Source organism: Phaethon aethereus (genome assembly GCF_964289735.1).
Source record: "Phaethon aethereus genome assembly, chromosome: 3".
Taxonomy (NCBI): domain Eukaryota; kingdom Metazoa; phylum Chordata; class Aves; order Phaethontiformes; family Phaethontidae; genus Phaethon; species Phaethon aethereus.
Window position 1 is genome coordinate 123,814,328 of NC_138576.1, and position 24,197 is coordinate 123,838,524.

General features: G+C 37.4%; 1 protein-coding gene across 1 annotated transcript in view; it reads right to left on the reverse strand.

Moving 5' to 3' along the window:
* The window catches only part of SLX4IP (SLX4 interacting protein), a gene marked incomplete at both ends in the record, with an annotated part of 72,542 nt that extends 56,577 nt beyond the window's left edge, over nt 1-15,965 (reverse strand). Inside the window, 3 exon segments of the mRNA XM_081998628.1 lie at nt 12,800-12,892; nt 12,896-12,901; nt 15,939-15,965. Of these exon segments, the coding sequence (XP_081854754.1) occupies nt 12,800-12,892; nt 12,896-12,901; nt 15,939-15,965 (126 nt within the window).
* Between the last annotated feature and the right edge of the window lie 8,232 nt (nt 15,966-24,197).

Here is a 24,197-nt window from a genome sequence, read left to right on the forward strand (position 1 = left end):
CATTTGACCAATTAGTCTTGCCACTCAAGATTTTCCATCAATTTTAATACCATTTACTACTCTTAATCCTCATCTCATTATCAAGCCATTACTAATTCCTGTTTTATTCCCCCTGCTCCATACTTTGGAAGAAGAAAAGGCAAGCAGGAGACTATTGCTCTGTTCCCGACCTTCTATCCATTCAACATTTTAGTTCAGCTTCCAGTTTGACACTACCTGCACATCCCTGCTCCAGTGCTGACATCCATCATTAATTTTCTCCTCATTCCTGATCCACTGCTCTCTGTTCCTTGCCCAAACTACTGAATCCCTGTAAGCCCATTCTCATGCCAGCCACCCCCAGTCTCTGCCCCATAAATAATAAGGATCTTCAGCAGTTTTGGTTTGTTTGCCTTTTGTTGGTGGTGGTGGTTTAAGTCAGTCATCCAACCTCTTTCTCTTCTTTGCTTTCAAATTAGACAGACTCCATCTTCACCCTTCTAATCCCCAGTTCAGCAGAGGCTACTAAGATCATGGGAGATTCACTCTCAGTAGAGGGTTTTCTTAGCTAAAAATTGAATCTACTGAATAAAAGTAAACTCATTTTCCCAGATGCAGATAGCCTGGGGAGATTTCCAAACAAATGGCAAAGGGCTCATCACAAAACTTAACTACAATTACTGTTGCTTCTTGAAGCCTGTGACTTGTTACCATTCAAAAGACTACAATAGCTGGTAGGTATATCCAAAATGTACCATTTCCAGGGGAAAAAAAAGAAAAAAACACCCTAACTTATTTTTAATATATGTATTAATATAGTAACATTATATAAAGACTATACAGTATGTATATTTTTTGAAGAGGCCAAGCATGTCAGTTGACATGGGGGAGGGTGGGGGGGACATGACACAAAATGGTTAGGAACAGTTTTAAAGGAGCTCCTTTACTATGCCATAACATGCAGCTAGAAGATGATCTACTGGTTCTAGAAAAAATATTCTCTTCCAATTACTGTACTAAACAAATTCTTTACGGAAAAGTCACAATTTAACTTAAACATTTAAAAACTTGGAACACAAAACTGGTATCAAGACTTTAGTTTTAACTAGCAGATAAAAATCATCTGCTGCCTCACTTTCTAATTTATATTTATCATTTTTCCATCAAAGGAAATGAAGCTGGGCCAGACAGCTGAATAGGAATGATGAAGCGCGTTGATTCTCTTTGTTCAAATGCTGTTTGGGAGAATGGTATGTTTGATTTTTACCAGGCAAAAGAGTCATTCAAATTTTAGCACTTACAAAACATCTGGTCTGAGCGATATTCAGTAATGGTAACAGAATTTAAGCAGCCAAGAGCATTTAAGTCTTAAAGATGAAAAGATAGTGATCTACTGACTGAAAGCTTTACTAATCTCCTATAGTAATAGTTACACATTTATTAAATACTTTATAATAGTGACTTTAAAAATAGAGGTTTGCCTTTTAAGAGTTTAATGTAATAGCTTTTTCTATCAGCTGACTATTTCTAAAACTGAATTTCCTCCCAATAATTTAGCTCATCCATATTGCAATTCTGTTTGTATTTTGAGATTTTTTTAAGTGACAGTTGTATGGATTTATGTGCTTTCTATACTATGTTGTTATTTTTAACTCTTAAATAAACGACTCATAGGAAAAAAAATACTTCAGATTTGTACAAACTTATAAGAAAAGCTCAGGTGAAATATTTTAACAAAGTGCCCCTCAGATCACAGAATTAATTAATGGCAACCTTCTCAGGAACAGTGGCAAGTTTTAATTAGTGATTATACAGCCTATTTCTAAGTAAACAAAAAAATCCTGACCAAAGTTCTGTAGATATGTCTAGTAAGTTCGGGGGTTTGTTTGGGGTTTTTTGCTGAGACTAAATTAATAAATATATTAATAAAGACTTTGAGAAAGAGATAAAAGACACTATATAAAAACAAATATTTGACATTTGACTACATATAATGTCCATGAAAATGCTTCTATGCCATCTTACTCTTATTGGTTCCATACTATAACAAATGAAGAACTGTCTATTAGAACTTGTAACCTTCACACTTCTTTGTGATGAAGATGATATAGCACTTCGATAATATTGCACATGACCACTGCACTTGCAGGTCCTAATGGCAATAAGAATGCTGAAAACATGTTAATTACAAGAAAATAAACAAAACAAAAAATCCTAGCTATGTTGAAGTCATGCCAGGTCTCACGATAACTGAGGCCTGAAAGAGGTGCATGTTCTTGTCTCTATAGCTAAATTCACGTCAAATAGTAGTTACAGAATCTTATTTAATGAATTGTACTGGTGCCTACTAACGACGAACAGGTATAAGAAAAATATTTATGAAATTTATTGCTCCAATGTCCCTTTAAAGAGCCCAAAGCCAGCTGAAAAAAAAAATTCTTTGTTTTACTAAAACCAGAGTGATGATGCAAAATAATTCTTTGATCTATTATCTACTTGAAAGTACTAAGCTAAATGCAGACGGTAATTGCTGACAAATCCCAGTAGTAAACAAACCAGTTTCACATTTTACATATTATCAAGAGGCTACAGAATTAATGGTTACAGCCAAAGAAATGTTGACACAGTTGCAGATTGAGCCTTAACATGCTGTTCATGTTAAAATACTGCACAAGAAATATTTTTCCACTTTGTAAAAAGCCAGACTGTTTACATGTGTAAGTGGCTAGAGACCTTGTTGTCTGTGTGTGGTCTTAACATTTCAGTATCACAACCATGAATATAAAGCAGCATGAAATAACCTATTATAATTACAAGTGCCAGACTGCCAATATTAGAAGCGGTGAGATTTAAGTTTCTCAAAATGAGCATTACAACATATATATACCTACATCTTTCCCCCCTTTTAATAAATTGAAACAAAGCTTTTCTAAAAGTAAACAGAAGACTTTCACAAAAGCTAATTTTTCTTCCCTTTACATTGTTTAGAAAGGAAAAGAATTCGGGGGGGGGGGGAAATCAAGGAATTAAAAATAAAAATCATCATCGTTAAAGACCAAGACATTCTGAAACCCCGGTAACATCACTCGTATTCTCTTAGCACGTAAGATGTACTAAACTATGATAAATTTTATTACAACTCTAACTATTGAATCACAGCTTTACTATATGAAAATCTTAAATCTCTGATTTGGTGATTTTTAGCAAATTTTTGCTGCAAAAAAATTTACAGCAAATTTTTGCTGTGAATTGCTGTTGCTAATTTACTTAAGCATCACTAGAAAGTCTTCTGCAACCACTGGTACCTCCTTTTTTTTTTTAAAAAAAAACAACCCAAAAAAACCCAAAGCCCTACTGCTCTCATGGTTTACTGAGGAAATCACTGTGAAATCATTAGGGAAAAGAAGATGCAAGCCATCTGCAACACAGGGAGTTCAATTAGTAGCTTTACCATTCACACACTTATATCTAAAAACCGCCATAGCTAAAGCATATCAAACAGTTCCATCTTCCCATTCTATGTCTAGCAATAAAACATACGATTTTAAAAGGCGAGTATGTGGTATAAATAAAAAATATTTTCTTCCTTCACTCAATAGAATAATTCTCAAATTTTCACACTAATTGAGATTTCCTCCCACAGACAGCAATAAAAAGCAGAGGGCATCATCTTTCCAGCATCTATCTGTGAACCCCACTACCAATGGCTGCAATTTCTAAGATGTCATTGAAAAAAGAGACAGAGAGATTGAAAGTACAAAGTTTTTATCAAGAATATGGGTGTACAAGAGTATGTAGAAAGGTCAGAGACAGATTTTTGGTTCTATTTGCTCTCTCCTCCCCAGTGTTCATTTGCATACATGGGAAGGTAAAGGGGGAAGGAGAAATTGCCTATTAAGTTTTCCATATGCTTATACTGTATTGATATTTCTAATGTGTACATGGAAAGCAAGGTTCTTCAAAATAGTTTTTCCTCTAAAATTACAGGATTAACATTAGAAGAGAAAAATTCAAAGATATAATGGACAAACAGAATTCGTACTGTGGGACCATTCTAACTCCATGAGGGAAACACACGCCTTACAAGGTTGTGTTTCTGTTCCACAAGCATTTAGGAAAAACAAGCATGTCACCATAAGTCTTTAAAAGTATACTTCCCAAATTAGAGAAATGATCAAGAAGTCATTAGAAAAGAAATACATATGAAGAGTAATTCCTTATAAAAACAAACAGTAAATGACCCTTGAAACGGGTTCTTCTGAGTTTCCTTAAAGGAAGCAGTATGGCTCTGTTACTAGGCGGAACGGAAACAAACACCACTTTCCATTTCTCTGTCTTTGAAGAGGGGGACTAGTTAGCTAAACTATACCAGGGAGGAAGAAGCCAAGCAGCATTAGTCGCTGCCACGGCTGCAGCGGCCATTCCTCAGGCTGAATGCTGAACCAGGGCTTGGACGCAGGCCTTCCCGCCGCGCTCCGCCGGGAGAGCCGCTGTCCGGGTCGGGGCTGGTGCTGAAGCTGGCCCGGGCGCACCAGCGGGGGTCTCCGTCCATCGCAGCCGCGGCCTCAGAGCAGCTTCCTACACCGCCAACACCACCGCCATCTTATTTTTGGTGCCTGCTGCTTCTATGCCACTGGCCAGCTAGACTAAGCTTCCTCAGACCAAACTTAATCTTGCACCAAAGGAGGAATGTCAGAATTGAATCCCACCATGACCAGACCCTGTAACAATTTTTTTTTTTAAAGTTAATAAAGCTTTATGTTATTCATTGCTTCAGTGTGGAATTATTTGCAAATGTTCAGCTTTCACTGTAATACAGAAATATTCATGGATTGGCTGAAGACAGCTGCAAACAACAAAGTAAGGCCTGAGAATTTATTTTGTATAAAACCAGATTGCAGAAGCTTCCTATGGAAGCCACAGAGGAAAACACCAGAACACAAGTATTCCATGGCTGATTTCTTTCTGTTTAGGTAGCAGCATTATCATTCCAATCCATTGCCTGTTCACATGCAATCTGTTCCTTAGAATATTAATGGTTATATTATTGCATTTTCATGCTTATAGTCTGCATCGTATCTCCAATTTTAGAAGTTAAACATACAGCCCTGCTATTCCACAACAGTTATACAGGGAAAGCTTATGCCCAAGTTGCTCCCCATAGGACACTGACCTTCCATAGCCTGCTCCAGATCCAAATTATTACTGAAAAGACAAGGGAATTAATCTAAAAATCTTGAGGATGACTTAACTGATTTGCAGATGATCAAATTAGAGAAGTAAGCCTGCCACTTGCTGATCAAGGTCTAACCACTAAATCTATGTGGCAATCCAAAGAGTAAGAAGTTGTATTTCAAAATCAAGTACCATTATGATGACAGCCATCATCAGCAGAGAAGATTTTGATTTGGGCATTACTATAAAGTAGATGTTCACAGTGAATGAGCTTACCCTTTTAAATACCGTGATGTTGCCTATTTTGAAATTACCATTTGCATCAATTTAAAGTCACTAGTATCTGTGTAGATAAAGTCTGGTGTTAAGGACACAACCACTTCCGACATGGAATAGGAATACTTAGGAGGAGGATGCAAACTGAAGTTATTCCAGGAACACCTGTACTCTCTGAGGAGTAGGCACAGCTCTATGCTACCATTTAGGCATCATTTCAAAAAGCTCCATATAAGACCCCACAGCTAAGGAGAGTTAATGGTGATACTGAAGCTCTCCGCTTTTTGCTTAATAAAAAAAGCTAAAGTGTTTGACAATCTACTATTTCTAATACATTCTTAATATCTCCATTTAAAAGAGGAATACCAATTTTCTCCTTCTAACCTAGTTTTGAATTTGTAGTCCACTGTGAAGATCAGGCTTTCTATTATATTTTAACACTCTGATCATCAGTGGTATTCATAACACTTTGTTGCAGATCCAATGGCCTGGCCAATTTACAAATCTGGAAATTGTATTTTGCAGCCTTCATTTTCTCTGCTTGGGGTGGGAATGCTGTCTCATAATGGTACGTGAATAACAGTTGCCTCACCTTGTCCCAACACTGGCTACCAACAACAGAGCTTTAAGTGATTTTCTAGGTGTACAGCTTGAAATACTGTGAGATTTCTTGATGCTTGCAAAGGATAGTCTAAGAAAAAGGTAGGTTCTAATGATATCCAAATATCATTTCACTTCTGAACTTATGATATCTTTTACTGTATTCTTTATCACTGGATTTTTCCTTCCCAAAATCTGTATCATAGTTCAGATAGGAATTTACACAACCAGACCAAATCCCAACAGTTCCTACATGCTTAATAACGCAGGCCTCTCTAGAACAATGACATATGAACCACCTCTAATAGCCCTGTAGAAAATGGCTTCAAATTAGCAACAAGTTTTCTGAACTACATAGAATATGCTGGGCATCTGTAATTAAATATCTTTTCAGTTCATAATCAGCAAGTAATTGTATCCTCCAAATGTTCTGCAAATCAAGTAACAATTCCTGACAATTATCAGGGTGAAGATGGGACACAGGCAAAGAAACATTTTCCTTAACATTTTTTTGAAGTCTTTTAAGGTCATCTCTAAACACCACTCCATTTTCACCAAACAATAAAAGCAAAATAAAACACTCAATTTAATTTTCTGAAAGATGCATAAATTGGCATATAAAGATTTAAAATTAATGGCAAATTCTAACAATTTTCTGAAGAAATCCATAAAGCAGTGTTGTTCTTTTATTCCAAATCCTCCTGCAAGACTTCTCTCCGCCAGGATGCCCATGGCGGCCAGAGATGATTTAATCACCAGTCACTGCTATTCAGTCTATTTCATATTATACTACAAACACTCAGTACTCAGCACTTGACTGAGGTGAGAATATGGTTTTGTTTGACTGCTTTTTTAAATTGTGAACTTAATTTTCCACTTTTGATGCGTCAGACTCACTCCTATCAACTAAATTGTTTGTAAATTCCCCAAGACATGGATTGTGACCACGTGACAGTTTAACACCCAGCAAAATAAGAATCAGAGACTTACAGACAATACCACAATGGGAATAAATCTTTATAAGCTTGTTTTCCACTACTTAAAATTACCTTATTATGGCAAGGCAACACACTATGATAGTGCTACTTACATTACCCTCCCTCCTATTTTTATACTATAGGAATGTCAAAATAAAGAAGGGAAAGTTACAGACTGCGTGACCCTACTGACTGTCAAATTCTAGGACCTTGGCATTGAACAGATCCTTTTTAATGGCCCAAGACTTAGCCCTCTCCCAACTTTTCAGTTCAGCAAATATTTTATGTTCAGAGCTACAGACTTCTATCAGCTTTTATCTGTATGATACAAAGCAGGATAAACCACAACCATGTATATTTGGTTAATTATGAGTGCTATTAAATCACTGGTATATCCAATGAACAAAGACAACCCTCTGAGTTTAAAAGAGGAGCATATTGGCTTGAACTTGAAAGGCTGTATTTAACTGTATCTTATATAAACTATTGCTTCACCAGCTGAGTGGTGTCAGATATGCCAGGCACCTCACTACTTCCTGGAAACTAAGCAGGGCCGTGCAAAGTGAACCTTGCACATGGGATAGAGCTTAGTTTAGTTACTACACAGGGTTTTAGAGCAAAATAAGGATAGAGTCACCAACAATATGAAAAAGCTGAGAAAATGCTCTGTGGCTGTGTTACATTTTGTTGCGTGGAAATGAGTGATATTATGGCATTCTTCCTTACCTCTGTTCTTTTCCTGACTCTCCCTCAAGACTAACAACTAACTATTCTGCAATGTGCATTTGATGCAACATCTTTGTAGTGATTCTCCACCTGAATGCTATTTAATATGTACATGGCAAGTGACATAGAAAAAGAAATAAAATCTTTGTTTTGCTGAAGCTTGTAGATTGTAGGATTTCATGCAAAAGGATCTATAAAACACACAGGTAGCAGAAATAGCAGAGAAGCCTCAATGAAAGAGGTTACAAAGACAAGAAAGTAAAAAACCAAGAAAGACGACACTTGCTCTTAAGGCTTCATAAATTCCCTATCAAAGCGTACACAGCCAACAGGAAAAGATCATCTCGAAGCACTCAAAGCACTGAGTTAAGACTTTGGTTCAAAACCATCTGCACATGATCAAGACCACAAACTATTCTTTTCCCACTTTCTCAAGTAAAAAAATCTCTCAGCTACAAAGACTGTTTTGTAGCAAGAAGGCAGAGCTGTCTTTTCTATAGGTGTCATTAAAAATACTGCATTCTATGAAGCAGGGAAATAAAAAAATAGGTTAGCTTAATATGCAAAGGTACAGACACCATGGCTTGGCAAGACCTATCTTCATTTACAATTTCTTTGTATAACTAAGTGAACCTATACAGCTAATCTGATTTTTATTCATTATATAAATGAATATATTTATTCTTTCCATTCATTTGGCCAAGCAATATCACACAAAGGAAAAGTAGATAGATTCTGCTAGAAAACAGAAGGATAGAACAATATACAGTAGCAGAAGGGCTAGAATATGGATGAATTCTACAGAACTTGCCCTCTGCAGTAAGAGTTCTTTTTTAACAATTAAGTTACCACTTCACTCCATATTGTAGTTCATTTTTCAAATGTATTTCTGACATTATTACTACACGTCATCATGTGGTAATTTCCTGTGGTAATAAAAAAGGTGGAGAAGGATGCAGGGATTTTAAAAAAACCCAAAACAAACAACAAATGAGCCATGACTTTCCCATATGTAATTTGTTGACATAGTTTGATATTATAGCATCTAAGAACTTTATTTTGTTTCTACCTTTTTTCTTAACATCTGAAGTTAATATTCAGTTCTGACCAGAACATTCTTTTAGATGCATCCCAGTTTTTAGCACAGAATAAATACATAATGTTCATTATGTAAGTTCGAAATGAGTCATCTGGAAAATGGAAAAAAAATAAATAGAAATCAAGATATAACCAAAAAAGAAACTGTAGTAGTCAGCATGTTAAATTTTAAAGCATGAATTTTACTTAGTCGACATCTGTTTAAAAAGAAAGAGAAATTAATATTTTTACATTGGTCCCATACACACACCAACATTACCCACTCTAGCCAAAGTTTCAATCATGTACCTTTGAAATAAACAGTGTCTCAGAACATTTCAAGTTAGAAGTATTTCCAGTCAAAAGGGAAAGTAGCACAAGACAAAAATCACCAGTGGAAGTCCTGACCATTTAATAGTCAATGTACCATTCCATACTACCTTTCTCTGCTTTGTAACATAGAATCATACACAACTAAAGACTAATTTCATGTTTTTTCATAATTCTATTTTCACTTTATCCATCTTTTTACAGTGCCTGGATAATCACAAGTTGACAACACAGGGGTTTTCATTTTACTCTTTTCATACTGAAATTAAAAGTGATTTTATTATTTGGCTGTATCACCTTTCAGTATTTTTCCAGCCTAACTTTTTTAGACATTGACGTTATAGACAAACATACTGCATTTATAAAAGACAGAGAACTCAAACTGAGAAAGGCTGTTGATGAAATAAATTAGTGTGTCCTTGGTTAAGCTACAATGTGCTGCCAATATACTCCTACAGGCTCCAAAGCCCGTTGACTTCAGTGAGGTTTGGGTCAGATCCACTATAAAAAGAACTTAATTCAGTAGTGGTAAATGAAATCTAGGATGTATAATTTGATTAGAAAACACTCCAAGTAACACTGCGAGTAATGTCGGTGACTTCTTCACAGCTCATACAGATTTTCAGTTCCTTAAACTATTATTAAAAAAGTCTGGAATTCATAGTTTTTGCCAACCACATTGTCACAGCTTAATCAAGCAGCTGTCAACTGTTAGAAAATAACTGTATCATCATCCTTTTTAGAAGAACTAGTGTGGGAAGTGAAACACTTACATGGGATCTAAAGTTTCTGGAGTCATGGTAATGAATCTGTTTTCATCAGGTGACCATGAGTCATCATTTTATCAGCAGTTTAAGGGGTTTTCACAATAGTTGAGCATCATCAGTGCTCATGCTTAGCAATGACTGCAGCAGAATTCTGAAATAGGATGCCATGTCCTGTGGTACCATTATTTAGGAAAAGTTTGCCTACTGAGTCAAGAAAAATACTGCAAAGTCACGGTTGAATAAGTGCTGCAGTGAACACAATGTCCAGAAACTAAGCTTTTATTTGAGAATTGAAACTAAGCAATAATTTTGCTTTTAAAGATAGATGCCTTTTAAGGAAGTTGTGAACCACATGGATGAAACATAAGGAAAGAATAAAAACATGTCATCAGTCTCTCTTCTCCCTTTTACTCCACAGTCCAGTCAGAACACACTCATACATCAAATACTCAGATGACTTCCACATATTAGAATCCATCTACATTGTCCAGGGTGGGGAGATGGCCACACAAAACAATATGAAAATTTTTACATTAAATTTTCATGATACTAACATCAAGAGCAAAAACTGCATCACTGTATCATCAAACTGTTTGCACATGACTTTACCAGGTACTATATGAAATGTGGATCCTTTTACCACCCAGCCTACTAACCTCCATGTGAACTCACTGGAAAGAATTGAAGAATTTCACCTACAGCGCAAGCTGAAGCCTCTCCCAGGACCTAAAGACATTCAGTGACCCCATGCAGCATCTCTGCTAAGCCCTGATGTTTTGCTGGACTCAGAGAGATTGAAGTCTGCTTCTAAGTTTCCCATCCCTTCCTCTTTCACTGCTGGACTCAGGTCAAGCAGGCAGTACCACCAAGATTTTCAAGAAGCAGAACAGTAGAGGTGTAAGTTATGATAATGCTGGTCAGAAATAAGGCATATAGCAAATATCATGGGGATTACACCTTTGAATTAATTATGTCTAAAAAAGACTCGTATCACTTGGTATGGTGTGTATTTAGAATCCTGTATCACTGCCACAGAACTATAGTGCTCACAATTAGGAAAACCCTAATTTTCTGGCACAACTGGTACTTCTAGAACTAATCAGATTTACAAAAAAATAGTAACGCAAGTTGAATCATCTTTTTATTCCTTATTTGAAGTGATCCCTGTGAAAGCAGTGTTTCCACTATTGATGTTTATCCCTCTGGCTTCCTATTCCTTTCTCCTTCTGCTAACACTTTAATCTCTCAACTCTTCATCCACTCATCATTTCCCTAGGCTTGAAAATTAATCCTCTGAGGTCAGTGAGGAAACCTCCATTGACTCCAGGAGGTTTAGAATTAGATCGTATACTTAATTTTCCTCCCCTCTCTACCTCCCAACTTCCTCTTTTCTTTCTTCTGGAACTTATTTACTCATCACTTTAATTATTCCATATCTGGTCCCATGAAATAGTGAATTAAATGCAGAATTAAGGAAGAGAATTAAATAGATGTCCCTCCATCCATTATTGTTGTTTTCTACTTTCTCTTTTAAATAATATTTCCCCCTGCCCCTTTTTATCTTCTTCAAGACTTTTAAGCCCTTTTAGACAAGAATCATATTTTACACATTCCTGTAGAAATGAACACCATAGTGAGTGAAGCATATGATGCTGTTTGATAGTAACAACTCCAACCACCTGTATTTCGAGTTGTTCTGAGAATGCTACTTTAGGAGAACTCCATCTCTAAAAAACCACTATTTAATTGTTAATATAGGTATTTCTTAATTTTTAAAGACCCAAAAAGTAAATATAGGAACACACAGTAAAATTTTACAACTGTTAGTCAGTTTGGAGAACACCAGTACCTTATTTCTAAGATTTAAAATACTTTTACAAATTCTATTTAATTGCAGAGAATCTAATCTTAGCACGTTTCTATTGAAACATTTGTGAGTAGTCAAACTACAGGAAATTCATATACAAATGTCCTAGTTTTGCTATGGACATAAAAATATTGTATTTATTAGTTATTTTAACTAAGCACTCTCTAAAAAATCAAGTCACAACATACGAAAAAATTACTTTAATCACAGTCTTCCTTATCATCATGCTCCACTTGAGAGCACTGCATTCATGCATTCACAAATGCAGTAAAATGCATTTACTATCCTCCATTACTCATTATATGGGATCAGAGGTAAATTAAAAAATTAGATGAGAAAATCTACTCACCTATCTATTTTTTTTTCTCTCCGAACTACTCACAAGAAGCAAACACACCACTTTCTCACAGGGCAAAATATTTACAGAAATATTGATCAACTAATTCAATGGACACACTTCACAGAAAGGTAAACTTTAATCGGTCTAGCCCACTTAGATGTCACCTAAGAATCATCCAGACATATCTGATACGGAAATCTTTGTTGACATACTACCACTGTATTACATTTCAACTGGTAGCTAAAAAAAATAAAGCACTGGAAAGGCCAGAGATATGGTGAAGCTTTAGCATTAGAAATCTATTAACGTATTTAAACACACATGGAAATAACAAAAAAGGTCTCTTCAAAATAAGCTGGTCATTATCTTATTCCAGACCAAAGACAATAATACCTTCTACAGGTCTGTAAGCAGACCCTAAAATGACCCGTACAGCGCTGTAGGTACATACTAGCATATTGTCTGACAAGACGATACCTTTCCACTTCCTTTTACCGACTGTTAGGGCCTATAAACAACATTCTTTCTATGCACACTTTCTTTCATGACACAGTTCTAAGACATGCAAAGACAGACGTTAAGATGTCTTTGGTTATAAATCAGTATCTTCATGATTACATTAAGATACATCAACATAAAACAACTAAAGGATACATGCACAAGCAAAATGAAGGGGAAAATTGACCCCATTATAGTCATACTGGCATTTTTCTGTCCAATCATTTCCAGTACTTCCATCTTTGTTGCTAATATAAAAGAGAAAAATATGCCCACTGTTTCAAAGAAACTTGCAATTTAAAGCAAGCAAAAAGTTTCATAAACACTTCCAGCATGCAATAATTTAAATTGATAACAAAGAGCACCGCTGAAAAATCAATTGCAGAGTGTGCTGGATGACCTGAGGGAACACTGAAACTATAATTATCTTAACCTATGTGCTAGCAAAGACCTACAAACCTGATACAGAACAGAGCTCTTAATTTCTCAAAGTAGGAAATGACAAAGTAAAAAAAGCTTCCCTTTGAGTTGAGCTATTGAAATGCAGTAACAACTTAAAGTCTTCAGTATTTGGCAAATCAATGAATTGCACAAAACAGTAAATGCTATTTTTCTATTACAGCCATAAAAATTACTATATGTAGTCCTGCAGTTTGGCATGAATAAAGTCAATTTACACAATTCTGGCAGAGCATTTCTTTCTAGTTTGTCCAAATTTTTAAACAAGGCCCTAGCGATATTATTTTTCAAATCCATATAGAGTTCATGATTTTGCTTTAAGTCTCACCAATTAAAGATTTATTTCTCAGAACGGCAGTAAAATATTTTAGCAACGCACAGAGAAAGCTTAATTAAATTCATATGTCTTATTTTCCAGATTTGTGGGTATTTTACCATGCAGCACTTTATGAAGTATCAATATTTCCTAAAATTGAAAATTGCTGATCAAATTAACTTGCATAAAATATTATCTGTTGCACATCACAACACTAATGGCATCCAGCCACTTGGCAAGCGAACAAAGTGTGTTTAGGACCTAACTGTAGTTTTTGTATTAAGATTTAAAGCTATTTTACTGCATCAATTATTTTATTTCAATTGCTCTTAATTGCCCATAAAACCAAGCTTAGGATCTCCTTTCAAAAATAGGCCAACTACTCCCTCTACTGAAAATAATTGACCATTACATTGGCGGTACAGAGATTCTCATATAAAATACATGTTGTTGAGAAGCAAAGCCATTAAACACATTACAGGTGTTTTCCTCTTAATTACATTCCAGTCAGCCAAGACCTGAAAGACTGATAAGCTGTACTTTTCACTCTCTTACCAAAAGGATTAACATACACATGCTTACAAAATCTAAAAACTTAAAAGTAGAGAATGTAGAAGATATTTTCAGACTCAGTAAAATACCCCTCTCAATTTCAATCATGAGGAACCAAAAAGTAAGAATATAGTATCTTCTATACTCCCCTGCAGAGAGGAGCGACAATATTTTCTGCCTTTTAATGGAGAGTCTTCCGCACAGGTATCTTCCTTGAAAAACTTATGCAAAAGTTGAACAGTCTTTAAAAAGGGAATATTCACATTAAATACAAATCCAGTGAATGAAAAGAAGCAAAAATTCACACACAAAATACCCAATCTAACAAGCAAAATGTTACGTATCTGTGCACAGAGTGAATTTCAATCAGCTTTTCACATATTTACATTATATATTTGACACATTTTAGTCAAGACAAAGTTAATTTTCAGCATCCAGTACATGCAAAAAACTTATCCTCATTTCTCAAATACCATCAGAAAGAAAATAAAGTTGCATCTCATGGGTACTCTCAAAAGTTGTATCTGTGATATTGCTTACCTACAAATGCAAGCTCAATGAGAACCCACCCGTTTGCTTAGATAGTCAGTGATGTTAAACTTAGTGATTGGAAGGGTACATGCTGAATCCCAGTAAAGCATTTATGCTGAATGAGCATAAACAGTAATGATGCAAAATTAAAGCATAAATGGTAATAATGCAGGTCAGTAATCAAATATCTTAAGGCTTTTTATGTAGTGAAGATACTTCAACTCACATGACTTGTTTTTTTGAGCACTTACATTAATATTGATATCAAGAGTTCTCTGCTGAGAAAAGCAATGCCTTCAGCTCCAGCTCCTGTTACCCACTTTAGTGGCATACAGACTCAGAGTATCAGCTAAAATGTGCTCAAAATCAAAGACATTTCTCCGAACACCTATATCAATTCAGAAGCAATGAATAGTACAGACATGATACTGTCAATTCAAGATTTACAATCATGTCAGACAGTAAAAAAAAAATTAAAGCTAACATCTCACTGAATGACAGCAGTTTTCCTTGGAAAAGAACACATAGCAAACAAAAATTAAGTGTTTGGTCTGCTTGTTGAACAGGTCGGTTACCCACAAAACCAAGCATCAACAGCTTCCACAGCCTGATCAGTCAGGAAGGCTTTTGTAGCTGCCCTCCAAAAAACCCAAGCTTATCCACAGAGGAAAAAGTCTCTTCTGTTAAGAAAGTTCCTGGAAGAGACATTTTCAAAAGAATAATATATTGTGCTAATCACTTAGAAACGTATGCATTACCTAAACATACAGGAACACAGAGACAAGAGAGAAGGTCTAAAAGAGAAGGTTTCACAATTTTTACTGAACAATTAGTTTTATTTATTGATAAGCTCATATAGTTCCAGTAGAATTATGAAGTGTTATGTTTATTACAGATGTTTTGAAAAGCGTTACTCTTCAGATACATAACCAAAAGTCAGAGACTGTTTGCAAAATAAACTGCAATGGCATTTTACTGGATGCAAGACAACTAATCTGTGAAAATGGGAAAAGAAGCAAAAAAAGATACAAATAAAGAGTCAAGTGTGATAAATAGTTTAAGAACATTGCTACTCCTTAAACCAGGAACTCTTAGATTATCTGGAAAGCACACAAATAATATTGAAAGACTACAGTAAGAGAAGGATCAGCCCTAAATTTTATTTCGGGCAGCAAATACTATTTTACTACGAATTCATGCAGATTCTATTTCTAACTCCACAACTAATCACTTTTAGTTACACTATTTTAATCTTCAGCTGACCTCAGATATACTCTGCCATGATACAGCAGAGATTCAAGAAGTTTGCTTCCGAAGAGAGAGAAAAGTTGACACAAAATATGCTACTATGACCAGAAGCCTGAAGGATACACCTCTTCATCATTAACTTGTAAAATCAACATACACACATTCTAAGCAGTACTACAGATTTTTTTTTTTTAAATAAAAGCCATGACATTCTACTTACCTTAATGACAAATTTGTTAGATGCCATGATAGGTCAGTGTAAGCTGGTCCTATAAAAATATCAATTAAAAGTGATCAGCACCAGGGAAAAACTCAGATCTCTACAGCAACTGATAAGGATTTTTAAAATCTATTACTCATTTTTTCATTGCTGCTGTTCTTCAAACCCTATACTCTGCTTTAGGAAGACAAAGGAAAACTCTTATTTAAACAAGAATACTTAGCTACCTGTGTTGGTTTCTTATAGTGAACCTCATAACTGTTCAGGCAATTAGCATCCAATACAAGAATTACAAAATTAGAACTATTTTTCAGACCAGTACCAAGACAAAGACAAACCCACCTAACCTATCCTGAAGAAGCCTTTCAGAGAGCAGAAAACTAAACCTGGAATATTCCTTTATTACTGTCACAACAACTGGTCCCTATATATACAGCACCTGGTCTAGTTTCTCTTTCAAAATAATAGCTTTGCATCAAATACTTTCACATAGCTTAAAGAAAGAAAGAATGAAGAAGAAAAGAAGAAAACATACAAAATTTAAAAAGGTATTGCATTCAAGAAAAAAAAGAATCTTAATACATTAAATAATAACTGCTGTAGTCAAGAGAGTCCTCAAACCTCTCTACATAAAGTTCATCCCTTCCTATCTTGTGGATAACCCATTTCTGCTTAACTAGGGAGCCTGCACACATCAGTGGCCCTATAGAAGTAATATCCTCCACCACACTCTCTTAACCGGGGCTCAGCAACACTAAGCAAATTTCAAAACTTGCTTTCAGACCAAGCAGCAGTAAGCAAACTTCAGAATTTAAACACCCGTTCATTACCTGCTGTTCTGGTAATCAGTAGTAACAGAGTTTAAACCAGCTCAAGAACAAAGCACAGTCACTTTTTTCTTTTTTTTTTTTGTTAATAAGAAACTATGGCTCCTGGTGCACCTAGTATGCGTGTCTATATACACACACGTTATGTATATTTAAAATCTTAGACTACTACACACATAAAGCAATGTGACCTGAGCATTATTGTGGTTGCACAAAAGTAAAGTGAACTTTGGACATCCTCTTCTTTTGCTTATTGCAAACAGGATTTAGATAGCTTCATTTAGGCTATTGAGCGAAGTACATTTAGCTGCACAGTCCCTGACCCTGCCTCAGACCATTCCAAGTAACTCAGGAAGCATTAATTCATGCTGGAAGTTAAACACACCCTCCCTTGGGTGCAAGAAGAAACCATCAATTAATTGCTAAGATTCACACACACACACCCCCCCGCTTAGAAGAATGCTGTATCTCACTCAAACGACTACAAGCTTCAAGTTGGCTTGCAAGCCAAACCACAAGTCTAGTCACCTTCCATGCCAATTTCAGTTTTTTAACTGCTTTTTTTTTTTTTTTCTTCCTCAAACTGACAACTACAGTCATAGCACTGAAACTACTGGGAATGTTCATAATTCTCCACATAAATGGGAGCTAAATATTCACTTGTCAAAAGGTAGAAAATTAGGTTACATTCATGAAAGTCTTTCCAGCTAACCCCACAATGCTGGGATTCAGAAGAGACGTGGAATGGGCCCTATGGTACCAAGTTAATATCTACAAAAACCCTGGAATAAAAAATTAAGATACATTCTGTTTTCACACAGGATAGAAAGAGGCAACAGACAAGAAAAGTGGCTTGGCTTGGACGGAAGACCAGGTGAACAAGGGTCCTGATATACTAGCAGAAGAAAAAGTACCCAAACAATACAGTTCATGCTTCAAAAATCAAGAAAGAAAACAAGTGGCTGTTGCCTGCAGCAGACAAACTGCAACAGAAAGTACACTGAGAATAGAGCTGCCTTTTACGCTGAAGTTTCCTAAAGGATCATTCTCTTAATAAGATGGTCAAATCTGGTCAAATTTGTAAGAGACGGTATAGGAAAATAGTAAGAATGCATGAAGACATACCCACTTCTCACCGCATACTTCAAGTTATTGTAAAGTGCTGTGATAGAGCTGTCAAAATTTCAGGATACAAGTCAGGTCGGTGATACGTGTCTCTGTCAGGCGCTACACTTACACGTTTCAAAATGCAGTCATCGTCCTTATTTAACCTCAAAAAAGTGCAAGACAAGATAAAGACCCACTTTACAACTAGATAGCATAGTACAGATAATTCTGATCTTAAAATTCAACAGTAATAATTTTGAACTAAATAAACACTTCTACACAGTGCTTCCATTCCAAATACTGAGACCCAAGATTTCAAAACAACTACGAGAAAATGTGAAAGCAACAAGGGCACAATTCCATATACTGCCTCAAGGAAAATGCCAAATTACTTCAATTACTTTTTTTCTATATATATCAATATCCAAGCAGTAAGAAACAGAAACAGTAAAAGGATCATAAACAGCGAGAAGTAAAATGGTTGTTACTATAACCAGGTCAAAATGAATTTGAACTGAGAACCATTCTGCAAGTAACTACTGAAAATAAACTTTAATATAGTTAATAAAATGTTTCAACTATGTTCTGAAAAAGCTCAAAGTTAGAGTTTTTACCAGTCGCATAGTAATAGTAAGTAGAAAGTTATACAGAGCAAATTGAATTTTCAAGTAACAGTCATACAGACAGAAGCTGGAATACTATGCCTTGTGCCACATGACTATCATTCTCCCTTGCACAAAACAGCCATGGAAACTTTTCTATCTTATCAGAGTAAATTCTGTCAACTATACCAATAGCAATTCTGAGAAACACAATGTAAGGAACAGTGTTCTGGACCACTTGGGACATGATATTTCAATTCAGTCAGGTAGTAGAGTGCTCCTCTATAGAAGTAAACATAGTAGATCAACTACAAGAACAATCTTAGTAGGAGATAAAACTCAGAAATTCTTGAAACAGCAGCTGCTAGAACTAGGTCAGAAGAGATGCTACAGAGAAATGGCAGCCACCAAGTGAAAAACAACTGCACTTCTTAGTTCCTTATAATGGCATACAAGATTGTATTCTCAGTGTTCAAGAACTCCAAGGAAGGACTATCCCACCTCATCATGCAAAAACAAAAAGAAAATAATAAGATATATCACATCTCTTTTCAAACACCACAAAACCTGGGCATGTACAACAAATCAGATTTTCTTAAAAAAAAAGGTGTCAGCAGCATTTCAGGATTAGGATTTTAATTTTAATGAAAGACAGGTATCTAGAGCTTTACTAATGACTCCTACCTCCTCCCCCCAACAACAAAAAAAAAAAAAAAAAAGAGGAAAAACAGTAGGCAAGAAACAGAAAAACAGCAGAAGAGTGTTAAATGCTACAGCCTCTTCTCCAAGCAGCTAGAATCATAACCTGAAGTTAGGAAATCTGTAATTACAAACAATTTGCCATGGAACGCACCATGGGCTAAGAACTCCTACAACAGCAATGACAATATTGAACACACCTAACATTTACACAGAATTACCTGTACCTTGGGATATGGTAGAACACAAGGTACGTTGTCTTGTGCTTCCAGGAACATAGTTTACCTAGATTGTACGTAATTTTTGAGCTGCATATAGCATACAATTCACAATGGTGCTGCAGGTCTGTGAGCTAAAGAATATTTTGACTGCTAATGTTTTATCATTAATCCTTACAGTAGCAGTAATATGAAGAAGAATTGCAACAAAACATGCCAGAACATCATCTCTTCTCCAAATGCTCATATCCTGCTTGAGAATGAACAAAGCACATGTATAAATCAGCTGAACTTATCCTGGCATCACCCATCTCTTTTTCATAACAATTTGCCATACAGAATACTACTGTTGCAACAAGCCTGCTAATACTGATGTGAGAAGGACTGCTGGCAGGCAGAAATCCTCTCCAAATCCAAGTTACAAAATAATAGAAGAAAAAATAAAGAAAAAAGATGCGCAAGAAAAGTTACCTTTGGTTCAATTTTCTCTTCATGAGACTAAATTGACTTTGGGAATTTGCCAACTACCCCATTCTTTGCATTGACCATATAGATAAGACAAAGAAAATGCAACAGACATAATAAGTGTAAGTAAATCCTTACAAAACCAAAAAGAATATACCTAATGTGTCAACCACCAAGAAAGTCACTGAACTGTCACAGATGAAAAAAATACCTAATATAAAGACATCAGAAAATGAGGAAAAACACCCATCAATTGTACAAGAAAAAAAGCCAGCCAGCCCCAAAACACTTTGCCATTTTCTGTGTTGAAAAAACTCACACAAAACAGAGATCTATTAGAATTGATACTACTTGGTAACAAGACTCTGTTTCATGGTATACCGCATCCGTTGCAAACTAATGTGAACATCTAAAGGAAACTGTACATAAAGAAATGTGAAGATCAGCAAATAAGGCAGAAAAACTCCTCTCAGAAACTATATATTTTTGTATATATTTTTTTAAAAGTCTTGATATAGCACTTGTAGTATTTAAACATCTAAGGTTTTTATAGACAGCCTGTACAGGAAAACATGATTTAGAATTAAACACATAGGTTCCCTGTAGCTAGAGTGTGACATGCTTCAAAAATAACATGGCAGAATATCTTTCTTTTCCAAATTTGACATTAAGTGGAATGGTAGACACTCAGGAGAAGCCAGGAAACATGGCCTCCCAGAGAGCAAGCTAAAGTGTTTTCTGAACAGTATCTTACCTTAGCAAAGAAGTAGTTTCCTGTGGTGAGGGTATTTGGAACTCAGCAGGAATGAGGAACTGAAAACTCCTGCTGCACATGCCTATTTGAAGATACAGCAGCTTCTAACATAACAGCTGCAAATTATTTACCCGCTGCTCATCTTTGGACGGCTTTACCATGTGTGAGGAGGGGTGGGCACCTGAAAAAGGCAGAAACAAAACCACAAATGTTAATCAAGGAACTCTCTGGAATAAGTTGATATTAACTATTTTTGTAGTTCAAAATTAACTATCACAACATAACAGAGAATTTTTCTGAACTTTCTAGTCCTTAGGTATCAAACACTGTCCAACCCAGACCCAGCACCTGTCATGTTCTGAGAGTTGATCCTAACCTTGGAATAAGCAGTGTGATACTGAGCTAACTCACACATTTAGTAAAGTATTTCTAGTTCTGAAAAGACATACATCTTTACATTTTGCAGACATACATCTTTACATTTTGCAGTTTCAGGATTTGAGGCCCACTGTTGCCAGCTTCTTCACTTAACCTTTGCAAACTACTCGTCCAACAAATTAGCATATTTTTAGCTCATTCACTCTTTCATTCATGAGCTGCCAAGACACCTTTAAAGTTCAACAATTTAGTTTCAAAGTGTTACACACAACTGCATGGAACTAGAGAAACGAGAGACTGAGGAATATCAAGGGTGCTTATTACAGACGGATGCTAGCTATTATCTTTTTGCATTGCTGAATGACTTTTTTTTTTTTAAGTTTTGTGCAACATAGCATTCAGCTGTTCCACAAAAATAAAAAATGTTATACTCCTTTCTGTATGAAGATTAGGCATTAAAAACTTTTGGCTACAGTTGTAAACTCTGAAACTATACACAAAATTTAAAATAAACCTATACATTAACACATGAATATAATGCAAGGTATTCTTGACAGCGACTACAGGAGCAAGGGGAAACGAGAAGAGGAAATGCAGAAAAGGTGCAGAATAAAAAAGCTAAGGGAAGAACTGAGAAGAGGTCGGGCAACAAAGTTTTCTTGAACTTGCTTTGGTCAGGGCAACACTGTCCGCCTGCAGGAAGGCTCAGACAGGTGCGCGCAGAAGTAACGCGGAGTGACTGCAACGGGAGTTAAGCAAGGAAGAAAAATCAGAAAGAGACACCTATTCTTAAGCCTGGCCGGGGCTCTGGAGGCTCGCACCTCGCCAGGCCGGGAGGTGGTGCTGACGTGAGGGGCGGCGCAGTAGGGAACCAGCCGAGGCACCGCCTGAGGGAGGCGCGACGGGAGCCGGCCGGCACCGCCGCCACAGCAGCAGCTACGGCAGAACATCACCTCACACGTTTACTTTGGGTGACGGAAGATCCAGGGTCGGCCGCTCGCCACAAGAGCCTACCGGCTGACAGCCCCAGCCGGGCAGCACCAAGGTTGCCGTCGTACTCGCGTCCTACCTCCGCCCTGAGCCGCTCCAGCCTCCAACGGTTCTAACGGCTCCTCTGCCCCCAAGCAAGATGGCTGCTGAGCACAAGCTTCTTCTCCCCTATCCAAAATGGCCGCCGGCTGTAGCTGCCGCCCGCCCTACCCTGCCCGAACGCAAAATGGCCGCCAGAGCAGGCGCACGCGAGAGGGCGCGCGCACCTCATGGGCACGTGACCCACGATTGGCCAATGGCGGGCGAGAGGAGGACCGCCCCCGCGCAAGCCCGTGCGGGCGGGGAGGCGGGGCGCGAGTCGCACTTCCGGGCTGCGCGAGGCCGCTTCCTGCCGTTGGGAGTTTAAGCGCTTAGGGGAGGCCCCACGGCCTGGGTGCCCGTCTAGCTGAGGCGCTGGCGGTGGGGCAGCTAAGTTCTTCCCTCGCCTCCCCGGGGCGATAGCCGAGGTGAGCACTCGGAGGGCTCCTGGGGGCGGCCGAGTGGCGCCTTCCCTACCGGCAGCTTCTTGCTGCGTGAGGTAAAGGGGAGAGAAGCTTCAGGTGGCGCAGTCTTCCTCCTACCCTCGCTCTAGTTCCTCCCGCCGCGGCGGTCCTCCTCAGCCGTCCCTGAGGGGAGCAGCTGCCCTTTCAGGCGTCCCGTACTGCAAGGTCGCTGGGACGCGGGGCAGAGGTCGGTTGGAGACGTGTCGCGGCGTGACTGAGGGCGGAGGGATCCCTACCGCCGGCCCGCCCGTCAGAGGGTAGGCTGCTTGGGCTGGGCCGCAGCCACTCACTTCAGCGTCCCCTCAGCAGTTTACCGCCGGCCTGCGACTTCTTCGCGCGTACCGGACGGCTCTTGTAATGACTTTCGAGGCTGTGTGCCGAGTGGTGTGAAGCTGGGAAATCTCCACGGCATGATGGACGAGTGTTTAGTAGGACACGATATTCTTGCCAGGTGGATGAATCTGGGCAGGTGTAGGAACATGTACTCTCTGAGTTGTACTTTTGTAACCGCTTAAAACAAATTATTTTGATACAAAACCTGAGTGTACATTCCTTTTTTCCTGTGGTAGGTGCTTCTTGATGAAATCCCATGTGAAGTAGAGTTTTATGCAGTCTTTTTAGATGAGGATGAGTTTATTGTGTTTGTACTGATACTGTTGTAGCATATGAAGATTAAGGACTAAGGTAGTCAGGCATGGCTGCTACTCTGGGCAACATAAAGTGATGTCAGAAGCAGTGCAGCTTGTTAGGAGCTTGGTTAGTCACTGAATTTTATTAACTATGGGGGGCGGGGAAATGGTGTATTTTGAAAATACCTGTTTTAGACTTCAAATGTTTACCATCTGAAGCAGTAACATTTGTAATTAGATAAACATAACAAAGCAAAAAAGCGTTAAGCTTTAGCATGCCAAAGCTTGAAGCAAATGCAGCAATTAACATTTCAAGATGCCTGAATTGAGGTTATTTTTATAGCTTTTTTTGAAGTTCACAAAGTAAGACTCTTGTGTCATTCTGTTTTAATCATCTGCTGCACTGTAATTAAATATATTGACATTCAGGTTCATCTGTTCTGTGCTATTATTATAGAGTAAAAAAAGGATTTCTAGAATACATTTAAAATAATAAATTATTTTTACCTAGGTAGATGCCAGTTTGCAATGGGTCTTAAAACCATCTGGAAGGACTACAAAGTTCTGATTGTTATGGGAACTAGCCTTGGGCTGGTGCACTGGGGGTGGTTTTACATCAAGTCCAGTCCTCTTTTCCAAATGAAGACAGATGACACTGTTCCAGAACCTGGGATTGTGGCATACGTGATGCAAAGCGATCACAAAAATAAGGAAAAATAGCATTAGTGCTGTGTATTGTGGGTAAGTTGCCTAATTAGTTGTATCTGTATTGTTGAGGCAGGAGATGAATTAATTAGTAGAGGATTTTCAAACAGATGCAGTCTTGCTGCTCTAACTTTAGTCTTCCAGAGTTTTATTCTATTGCAACTTAAATTTATTGCAACTGAGTTAATCTGGTAGTTACATGGGCCCAAAAAAATGCATCATACATGTCAAACTACTGCTAAATCCCATGTGAGAGGGTCAATTAAGGGATGATATTACAGGTCTTAAAGATATTTAAAAACAGACTCCAATAACTTCAAGGCAACTATCAAACTCTTGTGAC